General features: G+C 47.5%; 1 protein-coding gene and 1 long non-coding RNA gene across 2 annotated transcripts in view; both read right to left on the bottom strand.

The window, feature by feature from the left end:
- Positions 1-1,368: 1,368 nt before the first annotated feature.
- The window catches only part of LOC125236959, a 41,062-nt gene continuing 27,174 nt past the window's right edge, over positions 1,369-15,256 (bottom strand). The window contains exons 25-33 of the mRNA XM_048143878.1: positions 9,443-9,553; positions 6,338-6,435; positions 6,113-6,254; positions 5,740-5,826; positions 5,392-5,464; positions 4,886-5,020; positions 3,755-3,948; positions 3,299-3,454; positions 1,369-2,771 (exon numbers count right to left, since the gene is read on the bottom strand). Coding sequence (XP_047999835.1) covers positions 2,673-2,771; positions 3,299-3,454; positions 3,755-3,948; positions 4,886-5,020; positions 5,392-5,464; positions 5,740-5,826; positions 6,113-6,254; positions 6,338-6,435; positions 9,443-9,553 — 1,095 coding nt within the window. The 3' untranslated portion in view covers positions 1,369-2,672. The remainder of the gene's footprint in view (positions 2,772-3,298; positions 3,455-3,754; positions 3,949-4,885; positions 5,021-5,391; positions 5,465-5,739; positions 5,827-6,112; positions 6,255-6,337; positions 6,436-9,442; positions 9,554-15,256) is intronic.
- On the bottom strand, positions 12,141-13,209 carry LOC125237191. Its single transcript, XR_007178303.1, has 2 exons — positions 12,992-13,209; positions 12,141-12,905 (listed from the first exon to the last, which is right to left on the bottom strand). It is a non-coding gene; the product is annotated as an uncharacterized LOC125237191 (long non-coding RNA).

Here is a 15,256-nt window from a genome sequence, read left to right as displayed (position 1 = left end):
CATGTCTGTCTGTCCGTCCGTCCGTCCGCGGATAATCTCAGTAACCCTAAGCACTAGAAAGCTGAAATTTGGTACCAATATGTATATCAATCACGCCAACAAAGTGCAAAAATAAAAAAAGGAAAAAAATGTTTTATTAGGGTACCCCCCCTACATGTAAAGTGGGGGCTGATATTTTTTTTCATTCCAACCCCAACATGTGATATATTGTTGGATAGGTATTAAAAAATTAATAAGGGTTTACTAAGATCGTTTTTTGATAATATCAATATTTTCGGAAATAATCGCTCCTAAAGGAAAAAAAGTGCGTCCCCCCCCCTCTAACTTTTGAACCATATGTTTAAAAAATATGAAAAAAATCACAAAAGTAGAACTTTATAAAGACTTTCTAGGAAAATTATTTTGAACTTGATAGGTTCAGTAGTTTTTGAGAAAAATACGGAAAACTACGGAACCCTACACTGAGCGTGGCCCGACACGCTCTTGGCCGGTTTTTTATGATAGTGTGGTGCAATAAAAACTACTAATCAATTTGTTGTTTATTGTTTTATCAAAATTTTACCATTTATAAAAAAAGACTCGAGACTCGAGACGACTCGAGACTTTGGGCTCGAGATTTCTCGAAACTCGAGACTTCTAATAGGTCGAGAAATCAGAAACCCTACGCGGAACTGACGTTTATGTGATAAAACATCCTGTAGAGCAATTGCATAATATATGTACATAATAATGTGCCTTCAACCTTTAGATATGTGTCGACTTTTTACAAAAAAAAAAAACATAAAATAACGTTGTTATTTAGTGATCAATATCTCCTCGCGGCGTGCAATTAACTTGTGACCTTGTCACTGCCACGCGCCTGTCTAGCCTTCATTCTGATATTTATCTTATAAATACAAAGTTAATGTCCTCATTAACGAACTATAGTTATTAAATGTTGTATTTTGATAACGGACAGGAGGGCAACTAGCAGACCTCGTGCTGTTACGCGAAACCGGTCTTCGAGTAACTTCTCTCGATTTCAAATTAATGAAGATCGTTTATAAATTATAGAAAGTGAGTTGCACTGATATGTTATGTTCCCATCTTGTAGAAATTTGTACTCGTAGTCTAGGTAACGAGTTCTCATTTTTGCTACGAGCAGATTCGTTTCTATCGCAATATTGGCCTACTGTAAGTACGACTACTAGCGCCATCTATGTTCGTAAGATGATATGGGGTTCGTTACTCTACTCGGCGCTAGATGGCGGTAGTTACATGTGTTTTTGACAGTTTTTAAGTTTAACGTTATTTTTATTTCACTCATTTTCCAATATTCCTAGTTTTAAAAACGCAATGGGTGGGGAGGGTCAAAAACAAAATCCAGTGTGTGTAATAATTATATTTATTATTCTCTAAGTAATCATTATCATTAGGCTTAACGTACTCGTTCGTGCGTCCCTGTCACTCGTCTCTCGCTCTCACTCTCGCATGCAATAATTTACAGTTGAGCGGCCTCGAGGCCGAGCCCGGACCCGGAGGCCTACCGCGGACACCTGCAGTACATCATCTTCTTTAACTAGAGTGATACAGGAAGATCTGTGAACTTGGGTGTTCGCGGCAGGCCTCTGTCCGCCTTGTCACGTGGGATTCGGTACAGAATGTACGAAGCGGCGAACAGCGGCGCCCGATACGATACGATCACTGGCAGACTTTAGATTGTGGCGCTCCGTGTATAAAGGGTGCCTTATGCTTCACTGCAGTAAACACGATTAGGATTTCATATGAAAAACGTTTTTTTTGAACTTGAAGCATAAGGACCCTTCTGTTTAAGAAAGCCACTGTTTTATTATATAATGATACCGTAATCGTATCAAGCAGACGTTTTACAATTTTACAAATCGACGTTCGATGCTTCATTTAATCTCATGCGTGTTTATGTATAATGTATATTGTATGTTGAGATGCATTCGACTAAATAGAACATTTAACATGCCGATTGAGCACTGGTACTAAATTAATATTAGTTCTCTATCTGTATGTAACGAGTCAAGTCGTCATGGCAGATTATTAATAATAGACTAACCTAGAATAGTAACCGATTAAACGATGAGAAAATCAAACGTAATCTTTTGAATCGAAAATGTTACGGTTCGAATCACTGGCAAAAAAAATCATCTCTCGACTCGATTTTTCGCGATTTCATATATAATGTGTAAAAAATAAATAAATAACATTTACAGCCTTATCGAAGGGCTAAGGGACTAATAAAAATTTAATACCTTCCAAACCGATCTTCACACTTCTCGCACGGATAGATTCCTACGACAGTTCTTTTAAAAAAAAATGTAATACGGTTTTCGTATTCGATCACACGTCACTAAACAAATGACTCGTTATACGTTTACAGAATAGTTTACCGAATATAAAGACGAACCGTGATAGGGGCCGGGACGGACACGGACACGGACACGGACACGGGGCCGGGACCCGCTACTAGGTATGAATCTGTTGCGACGTTCGCCGTTCGCTCGCGGGTGCACTCACACTCGGCCCGGGTCCCCGGCGGGGCGGGCCCGGCTCGCTCGCCGGCTCGCCGGGCCGCGCACGGGCTCGGGTCACGGCGGGGCTGTCGTCGGGCCCGGCTCACTGGACGGGCCGGCCGCGCGCGGGCCCGGGTGACTCGCGGGGGGTCACTTGGCGAGCGAGAGGCCGGCGCGCTTGGCCTCCAGCTCGTAGATGAGCAGCCGCCACATCTTCACCACGAACACCTCCGCCTCCTCGTCCAGCACCTGCGCGATGCCCACACAAAATTACAATATATATTACTCGAACCGGAATATTTACCAAAAAACTAACAATTAAAAAAAAGTTAATAAAACCTAAGATTGTATATGCATATAACATGTGCACTGTGTGCGCCATATGCTCGCTTGTGCGTTAACTACTGAGCGGTCGCTTTCACGCAATCCCTCGATATTACTTCATGAACGTCAACATCACTTAGGATACGATAGGGCATGGTGGCAGCCTAACCCTTCCTGTATAGAGTCCGCTAGTGTGGAGCCTACACCACAGAGCTACCGACATCTGCACGTGATCTAGGCTGCGGTGAGGTGTGGTGCAACCTAAACCTCCCTGTAAAGAGTCCGCTAGTGTGTGACACCTGCACCACAGCACAGAGCTCCCACACCCACCATCTGCACGTCGTCCAGGATGCGGTGCGACGCGGCGCCGGCGAGCACCTTGCTGCAGATGTACTCGATGACCTGTCCTAGTGTGTGACACCTGCACCACAGCACAGAGCTCCCACACCCACCATCTGCACATCGTCCAGGATGCGGTGCGGCGCGGCGCCGGCGAGCACCTTGCTACAGATGAAGTCAACGAGCGTGGGCTCGGGCTCGCCGATGTACTCGATGATCTTCTTGTTGATCCACGGCCGGATCTTCTTCTCCATCAGCACGTTGTCGATCTGGAAACAATGGTCACAAATTAAAACAGATTTCTTCAACAGTTCCTACATTAAAAATGCCTCGGCTCATAACCTATGCAATTGTTATTCTTTAATGTAACATGACTGCATGTTCATAACATTTATCGGAAATCGGTGAGTTAGCAACTAAGTTCCGGCGGACTTTTTTGAAATCTAAATAAAATCAATATATCAGACTAAACCTAGTATAGATTGGTGTAATCTCGTCGGTGACGCTTTCGGTCTGCTCGCTTTGCTCGCCACGTGAGTGTACGTATGTGTGTGTGTGTGTGTATGTACCTGCGCGGTGTCGAGCTTGTACTGGAAGAGCTGCTCCTTCTGCGTGGGGATCTTGTCGATGAGGCTCTTGATGTGCTTGCGCTTCTCTTCGGCCGTAGCCTTGTCCTCCCCCTCCCGCGCCTCGCCCTTCTCCTTCTCTTTCTCCTTCTCTTTTTCACCCTTTTTGCTCTTCTCTTTTTCTTTTTTGTCTTTACCTGCAAATTAATGAGTGGAAGGAATTTTCAGATACAAAGTTATGGTAAATAACCGGGCTCATATTGACCTCGCGGCCTCGCGAGGTGATTCGTAGGGATTGATAAGCGCAAGCGACCGAGCAGCGCCGCCGATGCCGGGGTGTGCGTGTGCGCACGGCCACCCGCGGCCGGCCGCCCGCGAGCACAGGTGGACAAGCAGCGCCGCCGATGCCGGGGTGTGCGTGTGCGCACTGCTCACGGCCGCTCCGGAGCGTGTGGCCGCGAGCACAGGTGGACAAGCAGCGCCGCCGGGGTGTGCGTGTGCGCACTGCTCACGGCCGCTCCGGAGCGTGTGGCCGCGAGCACAGGTGGACAAGCAGCGCCGCCGATGCCGGGGTGTGCGTGTGCGCACTGCTCACGGCCGCTCCGGAGCGTGTGGCCGCGAGCACAGGTGGACAAGCAGCGCCGCCGGGGTGTGCGTGTGCGCACTGCTCACGGCCGCTCCGGAGCGTGTGGCCGCGAGCACAGGTGGACAAGCAGCGCCGCCGATGCCGGGGTGTGCGTGTGCGCACTGCTCACGGCCGCTCCGGAGCGTGTGGCCGCGCCGCCCGGCCGCCCGCGAGCACAGGTGGACAAAATGGCGACGTTCGCCGATAAAAACATAGAGTTTTGGGATTTGATACTTATCGGTTCTGGAAATATATAATGAATTTTAAATACACGTTTCATGATAGTAATAGCAACATTACTTCATCATTCTCTTCTCCGTCCTCTATCAGTCTCTTCGGGAGTTCTCGCTTTCTTTTAATGAAATAGTCTGACACAGTTGACGTTCGATACACAAGTGGAATGCGCAACTGTTAGCACTGACGTCTCTTTGACTACTGGGCGTGGCAGTCGCCGGCCGGGTCGCGAGTGCTGGGATCCGAACGTTACCTTTAGGGAGTCGTGTACTCACCGCGGTGTGCGTGGTGGTGGTGCGCGTGCGTGGGTGGCGGCGGGGGCGCGGGCTCGGGCTCGTCGTCGTCGGGCGCGAAGGCGGCGTGCGGACGCCGCATGCCGCCGCCGGCGCCCACCGACCCGCTCTCCGCCGCTGCGAATACAATAACACCTCAACACATATACACTGACGACGCCACGACATTCGCCGCCAAACTACACTCGATACAAAACGCTTCTTGACGGCTCCGGTGTTGGAAACGTACGATCGTTATGTGAATTTAAGAGGTTGCACATATTTTTTTTTTAATAAATACATTATTGACTTTAGTGGAGAAAGTGGAAAGGATGAAGAGTGACACGGGCTACTTTTTATCTCTTTCTGACCCTTCCCCCCTCCCACTTTCATAAAATGGGGAAAGGAGGTGGGTTAGGACGTTTGTATGCATTATTCCGCAATTTTAGAATTTAACGCGAGCGAAGCCACGGGAAAAAGCTAGTACAATTACAACACAATATACTTACGAGGCGCGTCGTGTGCGTCGCGGCCGGATTTGAAACTGATGGTGATCGGCGAACTGCCCGCCGACGTCTCGCCCTGCGACACCGCACATGCAAACAAATATGTTATCCACTCATCAAACATTAATTTTTCAACCATTATAAAAATATTATGAAATATATCAATTAATAAACATAAATGGTTTTAAAAATCACCTCCTTTAGTTTTTAATGAACTAGAAAAAAATTAAATCGAATTTTAGTTTTAGGTGCGATAAAAACGACCACTAAAAATGACATAACCTTACAGAGCAAAAACAATTGAACGTAGAATCCTTTGTAAAAACATGAATATCAAATATAAATACATACGTGTCTCCTCGCGTGCTGGTGCTGGTGCGCGTGCGCGTGCGCGTGCGCGTGCTCGGGCGGCGGCGGCGTCGTGCCGCCGTCCGACGTCTGCGGGACAATAATACATTCATTTATGATTTTTTACAGGAACATATTTGAACGGAACTGAACTTAATTAATCGGGTTTTCACAAAAAAATAAATTCCGCACATATTGTAATCCTTGTCGTCTAAACAATTTCATCAATTGAAATTATCTACGAAAATGTTGAAAAAGTGATTTCGTATCGAAGGTTCTTTTATGAGTCGGTTAATAAATTGGAAGCATTCTGTCGAGTTATACAGGTTTAATTTGACAGATAATTAGACAGTACGTATGTAGGTTATTTGTGTACCTGTGGAGTTTCATGGTGGTCGTGGTGGTCGTGGTGGTGGTGGTGGTGCTTGTGGCGGCGCGATGACGGCGGCGCGGGCTCGGGCGGCGGCGGCGTGCTGGAGCCCGGCGAGCCCGCTAATGCCGCGTCCAGCCCGCCGCCGCTGGAAACGATCACGGTCATTATTATAATATAGAATATACCTAGCATATAGATGAATATATGAAGGTATGATGACATAAGTACCTGTCGTCGGAGTCGATGGGCTCGGCCTCGGTGGGCAGCTGGCGGCTGGCGGCGGCGCGCAGGTAGCGCTCGCGCTCGCGCTCCGCCTTCTCGCGCGCCTGCACATTACACCACACGCTCCATTTAAACCGTGTACAGTAAGTGTCGACAAAGCGACGGCCGAGCTCCGCGCGCAACCAAAGGCCAACAATGCTGAATTATTAAAAAACATAATTTAGCCTAAAATCTATCTTATTTCAAACATAAATAGTCAATCATACTATTTTTGTTTTACACTAATACGTAGCATATTAAAGAAGATTATATTTACAAGACTATAATTAAAAACGTGGTTGATTAGAATGAAATTGAACATCATTTGATTTGTATTTGTGTCGCTTAACTTCAAACTCGGGTAAATCCATTCTGTTATAAGGTTGATTCCCTTTCAGATTACATATATTTTTATATATGTACTAGCTTTTACCCGCGGCTTCGCCCGCGTAATAAAAGTATTCTTATTGAAACGTTTACAAAAAATAAGATTTTCATTTGGATCCGTAGGTTTCTTTGTAGGTACATCTGTCCGCGATTATTTCGATTAAGGTAAAGCGGGGCAATTCTCGACTGGGGGGGCCATTGTAACTGATCTATTTGCTGTACGGTCCGGTTTTGGCTGACTGTACCTTACACATATTACTATTGTTTTTAAAGAAATTCTTGCAATGATTGTAGAATTGTTAACACAGCGACCACAGCGTAGGTAGTAGGTAAGAATATGTATGTATTTTACCTTATAAATATTTATACTGGGGAAACTTCATACGACCCACATAGCCAGTATCTCGACGCTATGGTCGGTACGGTAAAAAGTACTTTCTTGCATTATCGCTTACAATTTTTTCCATTTTGCTTATACTTATTGCAAACGTAAACCTATAAAAGGCAAGCAAAACAACGATCTTCTTACAGCACATTGAATGTAATAGTTATTACGGCTGCAGGATACTCGCCGATGCCTACTTACTAATCCCTTCCCACTGAGTCACCTGCATTTTACACTGCCTAGATATCGATTGCCGACCGATTATTCCGACCCCAATCCCTATTCTTATCCCCGTCCCTATCTCTATCTTTGTCCCCGTCCCCATCCCGTCCCTGTCCCCGTCCCTCTCCTATCCCTATCCCCGTCCCCGTCCCCTATTTCCCGTATCCCTTTCCCTATCCCTATCCCTATCCCTATCCCTACCCCCAATACCTATCTCTATCCCTATCCCTATCCCTACCCCCAATCCCAATCCCTATCTCTATCCCTATCCCTAACCCTATCCCGTTCCTGTCCCTGTCCCTGTCCCTGTCCCTGTCCCTGTCCCTGACCCTGTCCCTGTCCCTGTCCCTGTCCCTGTTCCTGGCCCTGTCCCTGTCCTTGCCCCTGTCAAATTATCATGCTAGGAGGTGAACTTTGAAAAATCCTTTCTTAGTGCTCCTCTAAGGAACTTCCGTGTCAATTTGAAATCTCTTGAACCAGAAGTAAAGATAAAAACTAAAGCTATACTTATGGCTATTTTTCTTCCACCTCATTAGATTTTAAAATCGTTGTATTTATCGTGATCAGCGACACGATAAACCATAAAAACGATACCCATATTGTGTTTTTGACTTTACCCCCTTTGCACCCCTTTAGGGGTAAAATTTTCAAAAAACCTGAAACATGTATTTAGTCATATGTCTTTAGGAATCCTCCTGTGAAGTTTCGAATAAAATAGTCAAACTAATCTTGTTTCCCCATACAAACTTTGAACCCCCATTTAACCCTTTTAAGAGGAGAATTTTGAAAAATGCTTTCTTAGTGCTCCTCTACGCCATATAAGGAACCTATATGCCAAATTTGAAATCTCTAGAACCAGTGGTTTCGGCTGTGTGTTGATATGTCAATCAGTCAGTCAATATCTTCTTTTATATATTTAAACCCCATTGCACCACAACAGGGGAGAAGGTATTTCACTTCCGCCTCGTTAGATTTTAAAAACGTTGTATTTATCGTGATCAGCTACCCGATAAACCATAAAAACGATACCCATATTGATTTTTTGACTTTACCACCCCCTTTTCACCCTTTCAGGGGTTACATTTTCAAAAAACCTGAAACATGTATTCAGTCATATGTCTTAAGGAATCTTCCTGTGAAGTTTCGAATAAAATAGTCAAACTAATCTTGTTTCCCCATACAAACTTTGAACCCCCATTTGACCGCCTTAGGAGGTGAATTTTGGAAAATCCTTTCTTAGTGCGCCTCTACACTATATAAGGAACCTACGTGCCAAATTTGAAATCTCTAGAACCAGCGGTTTCGGCTGTGTGTTGATATGTCAGTCAGTCAGTCAGTCAATATCTTCTTTTATATATTTTTTTGATATTTAAACCCCATTGCAGCACAACAGGGTAGAAGGTATTTCACTTCCGCCTCGTTAGATTTTAAAAACGTTGTATTTATCGTGATCAGCGACCCGATAAACCATTAAAACGATATCCATATTGATTTTTTGACTTTATCACCCCCTTTTCACCCTTTTAGGGGTTAAATTTTCAAAAAACCTGAAACACGTATTCAGTCATATGTCTTAAGGAATCTTCCTGTGAAGTTTCGAATAAAATAGTCAAACTAATCTTGTTTCCCCATATAAACTTTGAACCCCCATTTGACCCCCTTAGGAGATGAATTTTGGAAAATTCTTTCTTAGTGCTCCTCTACACTATATAAGGAACCTACGTGCCAAATTTGAAATCTCTAGGACCAGCGGTTTCGGCTGTGCGTTGATATGTCAGTCAGTCAGTCAGTCAGTCAGTCAGTCAGTCAGTCAGTCAGCTTCTTCTTTTATATATTTAGATAATCAACCTTAAAGCAAAATGGATTTACCCGAGTTTGAAGTTAAAAAAAAAAAAAAAGTTATGCGACACATTTGTACACGGAGTCTAGCCGCCGCGAGCACTCGTGCCTGATGATGGGTCTCAAAATGTCCCGAAACATGTCACCGAACGTGATGTATCAACGTTAGTACATCCGTACATTGAAATGTTAGAATATGTGGTGAGGGAAGGTTGTATTGTGGAGATGAGTAAGGGCACCTGTTTCCTGGCCTCCTCCCTCTCCCGGGCGCGCTGCTCCTCGCGCTGGCGCTGCTGGTGCGCCTGCAGCGACACGTCCACGAGAAGCCGCGGCTTGTACAGCTCGTCCACCTACAATAAAAAAAAAAAATTTAATCACATTTCCTCACACAGCCTTCCGCAGCGCGGCCCGCTCGCGTTGCTCGCGCGCTAGTTCTCCTCGCTACTCATGTGTTCCTAGTAGCTGTACCTCCCGTATCCCTTACATGAAATGTAGTATGGTGTTAAGCCTCGGCGAAAACAGCGGCAGGGACAGGATCTCTAGCCGGCCGCTCTCCCCACACGGCTTCCCTTAGAGCAGGTAATTCATACGCGCTCGCTTTCCTCGACATTCATGTACTTCTAGTAGCCGTAGTTCCTTTCCTGTGAGCCTCACCGCTCCAACATACAGGCGTAGTATATCAACTCGCCGCTCGTTCGGCCGCGGCGGCCGCGGCCCCCGAACGGCTTCACGCGATGCGGCCAGCTCCCCCTGCTCGCGGCCTCGTTCCCCTCGCCACCATGTGCAGCCGGCGGCTACACGTCCTGTGTATGTGGCTGTAGGTACATAAGGACCGGTAGAGTACTGACCGCTTGTTTAGCCTTGGCGTAGGCAGCAGCAGCGGCGGGATCCCCCGCGGGACGCTCGCCCCACACGGCCTTGCGCAGCGCGGCCAGCTCGTCCTGCTCGCTACCCATGTGCAGCCGGTAGCCACACGTCCTGTGTATGTGGCTGTAGGTACATAAGGACCGGTAGAGTACTGACCGCTTGTTTAGCCTTGGCGTAGGCGGCAGCGGCGGCGGGATCCCCCGCGGGACGCTCGCCCCACACGGCCTTGCGCAGCGCGGCCAGCTCGTCCTGCTCGCTCGCTACCCATGTGCAGCCGGTAGCCACACGTCCTGTGTATGTGGCTGTAGGTACATAAGGACCGGTAGAGTACTGACCGCTTGTTTAGCCTTGGCGTAGGCGGCAGCGGCGGCGGGATCCCCCGCGGGACGCTCGCCCCACACGGCCTTGCGCAGCGCGGCCAGCTCGTCCTGCTCGCTACCCATGTGCAGCCGGTAGCCACACGTCCTGTGTATGTGGCTGTAGGTACATAAGGACCGGTAGAGTACTGACCGCTTGTTTAGCCTTGGCGTAGGCGGCAGCGGCGGCGGGATCCCCCGCGGGACGCTCGCCCCACACGGCCTTGCGCAGCGCGGCCAGCTCGTCCTGCTCGCTACCCATGTGCAGCCGGTAGCCACACGTCCTGTGTATGTGGCTGTAGGTACATAAGGACCGGTAGAGTACTGACCGCTTGTTTAGCCTTGGCGTAGGCGGCAGCGGCGGCGGGATCCCCCGCGGGACGCTCGCCCCACACGGCCTTGCGCAGCGCGGCCAGCTCGTCCTGCTCGCTACCCATGTGCAGCCGGTAGCCACACGTCCTGTGTATGTGGCTGTAGGTACATAAGGACCGGTAGAGTACTGACCGCTTGTTTAGCCTTGGCGTAGGCGGCAGCGGCGGCGGGATCCCCCGCGGGACGCTCGCCCCACACGGCCTTGCGCAGCGCGGCCAGCTCGTCCTGCTCGCTACCCATGTGCAGCCGGTAGCCACACGTCCTGTGTATGTGGCTGTAGGTACATAAGGACCGGTAGAGTACTGACCGCTTGTTTAGCCTTGGCGTAGGCGGCAGCGGCGGCGGGATCCCCCGCGGGACGCTCGCCCCACACGGCCTTGCGCAGCGCGGCCAGCTCGTCCTGCTCGCTACCCATGTGCAGCCGGTAGCCACACGTCCTGTGTATGTGGCTGTAGGTACATAAGGACCGGTAGAGTACTGACCGCTTGTTTAGCCTTGGCGTAGGCGGCAGCGGCGGCGGGATCCCCCGCGGGACGCTCGCCCCACACGGCCTTGCGCAGCGCGGCCAGCTCGTCCTGCTCGCTACCCATGTGCAGCCGGTAGCCACACGTCCTGTGTATGTGGCTGTAGGTACATAAGGACCGGTAGAGTACTGACCGCTTGTTTAGCCTTGGCGTAGGCGGCAGCGGCGGCGGGATCCCCCGCGGGACGCTCGCCCCACACGGCCTTGCGCAGCGCGGCCAGCTCGTCCTGCTCGCTACCCATGTGCAGCCGGTAGCCACACGTCCTGTGTATGTGGCTGTAGGTACATAAGGACCGGTAGAGTACTGACCGCTTGTTTAGCCTTGGCGTAGGCGGCAGCGGCGGCGGGATCCCCCGCGGGACGCTCGCCCCACACGGCCTTGCGCAGCGCGGCCAGCTCGTCCTGCTCGCTACCCATGTGCAGCCGGTAGCCACACGTCCTGTGTATGTGGCTGTAGGTACATAAGGACCGGTAGAGTACTGACCGCTTGTTTAGCCTTGGCGTAGGCGGCAGCGGCGGCGGGATCCCCCGCGGGACGCTCGCCCCACACGGCCTTGCGCAGCGCGGCCAGCTCGTCCTGCTCGCTACCCATGTGCAGCCGGTAGCCACACGTCCTGTGTATTGTCATGGTCGACTTTTCCCTGCCCGGCAAGGGGGAAAGTATGGGAAAGCACCAGACAATAAATTTACACAAAATGAGTCTTAAAACTTTGGCGGATCGTCCGCCACGAAAAAGAAGCAAAAAAAGTACTTAATAAGGTGCACTACGATTTCCTCAAGATTTCAGGTCTCTAATTGGGTGGAAAGAAAACGGTTAGATTGTGACACACTATTTTATTGTCTAACGGACACAAAGCAAGTTATAGCCAGTAAATCATTATTCTAAGCTTAAGCTAGCACCTTAATATGTATTGCCAGACGGTAGAGCTGGGCCGTGCAATAGTTCAATTCTAAATGATTTACAAGCGTTCCTAAGTTCTGTTAGTCCCTAGTTATCAGTGCCAACATAGATAATAGGAATTCTTCTTAACTAAACTAAGTAATCTTGCCTTCCAGGAAGAAAGAAAATGACACCAACCTTCAAGCCAGAAGTTACCGCTAATACAATGTGTAAGCCCTCCTTCTGCGAGCTGAAGCTGGTCGCCCCAGGCGCTGTGACACAATGAAGCACCACCGCAACCGACGCATCAGCAAGTTGAGAGCATCTTCTTCGCCTGGATAGGCTCGACCCCGGAAGCAAGCTATCGCACCATTCGACGCTTGTGGTAAAATTGGAGTTGCCGGACAAACCGGCCCCCTTTATAAAGAAGACATTACTTGAATGTCTGTATAACCAGTATAACCTGGAGTAGGCCTAAACACAGATTTAGTTGTAATTGTAATTGTAAATATAGTTTTAATTGTAATTATAGTTATAGTTCCCAGTCAGCTGAAAAGGAAAACAAGACATCATTAGAAAAGTGAATGTGGTCTAACCTATTAAATGTGGACAATTACTATTCTGATTTCCTTACCAGCTGGAACTTGAGAGAGCTCATTTTCTCAGCTCTGACGACCCTTCCCTCCACATAGTCCACCAGAAGACTGGAAATAGACACACGTGGTCAAATTAAACTGAGGCAAGGATCAATAATGTGATCAACCTGATACACCCATAATATTCTACTTACAATTCATGGTGGGAAAATATTCCTCCAGAATGCCCTTAGGCTACACAAGGATTGACCGCCAGCACTCCATCAATCTGATCACTTTTTGGATCGAAGATGAAACTCGATAAATAAAAGCAGGCACTGGAGGCCTGAACAGGACCGGAGACAGCTAGCAAGTGCAGGAAATGATCTCAGGAGCCCTAACGACCTTGAGAGGCTTGGGGGTAACATCTAAAATGACTACCTCAGCAGTCCTCTGCAGAAATAAATTTCAACCAACTGAAAATCCTAGTGCACAAAATTCTATATAATTTTCCAACAACAAAGTAAATATTTTCTGATTTATTAATTACATTTAAATTGTAAATTCTAAATAATTAAATATTGTGAAAATCGTGCATATTTGTATTCTGGCAACACCCTTTGTTGACAGCTGATTCTGATTGGATAATCGAACTGTCATCCAGTATCGATCCAGTTGCTAGATCACATAAAGACCTTGCTATGCGCAAAAAGTAATTACGTTCGGGACAAATTTAAAACTGCCGTTGTTAAATTGTTAAGCTAAAATGTGCAATGTCACAATACCCCTCTCCCTGCTGTAGCGTTTTACCAAGGGTAAAACGCTCGCTGTCCTCAGCGACTAAACTAACAATGTGTCACAAAAGAAATGAAAAAATAAGAAAAAAAACGAACACACCTCGACCATACCGAGTATGGGAGAAACACACAAAAGTAAACCTGTGATGCCGCAGGTTACGAAATATTGCCAAAAGAAATGCCAAAACTTACAACCTCACAAAACCATACCAAAAAAACCATCCCTCTAAAACATCCTTAAATTTTGAATTTTATATTATTTCGAACCCACGCAACACTAAAACCAGTGTGGCATCCGAACCATTCGGAAAATTCCCCACTGCCAAATGAACCAACAAACCAGTAACCATATCCTTGGTTTTACCAGCACAACTTCACAGTTGCGCTGGAAAAACGCAAAACCAACCGCCAGGACCGATGATCAGCATTCTTAAAACACAACTCTACTAGACCGGGCGACATAAAATAAAAAAAAAATGATTCCCACTTCCAAGTTTACACGTCATAAACTTGAGAAGCTCATAATTCAATTCCAAATAAAATTCCAATCCGAAAATAATTATAAATCCATAATCCAAAATAAACGTGACAGTTTACTAACAAAAAACCCATTTCCGACATGCGGTTGAATTGGAAACATTGTGCTGTTTCCAACTCTTCCGTAAACGTAACAAAAAACCATAACAAACTGTCACGCACCTTCGAGTTGGTGCAACAAAAGACTCCCACCCAACTCTCCGGATCACAAAATCCTACACAACTCTGAGGTTGCAACATGCCCGAGACCTCCACCGTTTGGTTGAGACTCACCAAAAAATATGTATCGCACGCCAGGCATGATTGGCGGCGATACCCCAAAAACCCGTGCGCCACCCCACCGCCTCCATGGCATGGGAAAAGCCACACAGAACACACAATGTACCCACCAGCGAGTACCCGATCGACACCACAAAAGGCAAGAACCCGGTACGGAGCGCATCCAAAAGGGGATGCAAGAAGTAGGCAGTGCAACCGCGCCCTGCCATACCTCACCACTCCTGGGTATGGACCTCATGTCGACCCAAAATCGCGCCAGCACGACGCTCGGGTGTGGTAAGCACCCGCAAAAACTCCATCCGAGAAAACAGGCCGTATCAAGGATCGCTCAAACGTAAAATGAACCAGATTGTGTCGCCCCTTTCATACTTCACGCATTTCAGAGAACTGTTCCAGGAACCCTTTCATCCCTCACACAAAACAAAATAGTAGTGAAAACAGACTTTGCTGTTCACCACGTTCCATACATAAAGTCGTGATTGAATATTTATACCACAATATTCAACACTTCAAACGAAACAACCAAAGAGTGACACGATATGGCGTAAGCGAGGGCGTTAACTCTGGCGGCAAGGTGAAAGCAAAAAAAATAACCCGGACCTTGCGTCCAGAGAGAACCTCTACCTCCTAACTTACCCAAAACAATCTCTAAATCCTTGAATACACCACAAAACCAAATCCAAGTTTTCACAAAAAACCGACGCCCTTAAACGAATCTGCACGTTGCGATACGTTTAAGTTTAAAACTGGCGCTAAAAAACACGTCGTAACCTAAAAGAAATCCAATCATAAAACCGAACTACCAACATTACAAAACGAGCGTTTATTTAACCGCTCAAGTTACGACTTAAACTTGGATCAAAAAAC

The sequence above is a fragment of the Leguminivora glycinivorella genome, chromosome 20, assembly GCF_023078275.1.
Source record: "Leguminivora glycinivorella isolate SPB_JAAS2020 chromosome 20, LegGlyc_1.1, whole genome shotgun sequence".
Taxonomy (NCBI): domain Eukaryota; kingdom Metazoa; phylum Arthropoda; class Insecta; order Lepidoptera; family Tortricidae; genus Leguminivora; species Leguminivora glycinivorella.
The sequence above is the reverse complement of the archived record's forward strand: the minus strand, read 5'-3'. Positions and strand labels throughout refer to the sequence as shown.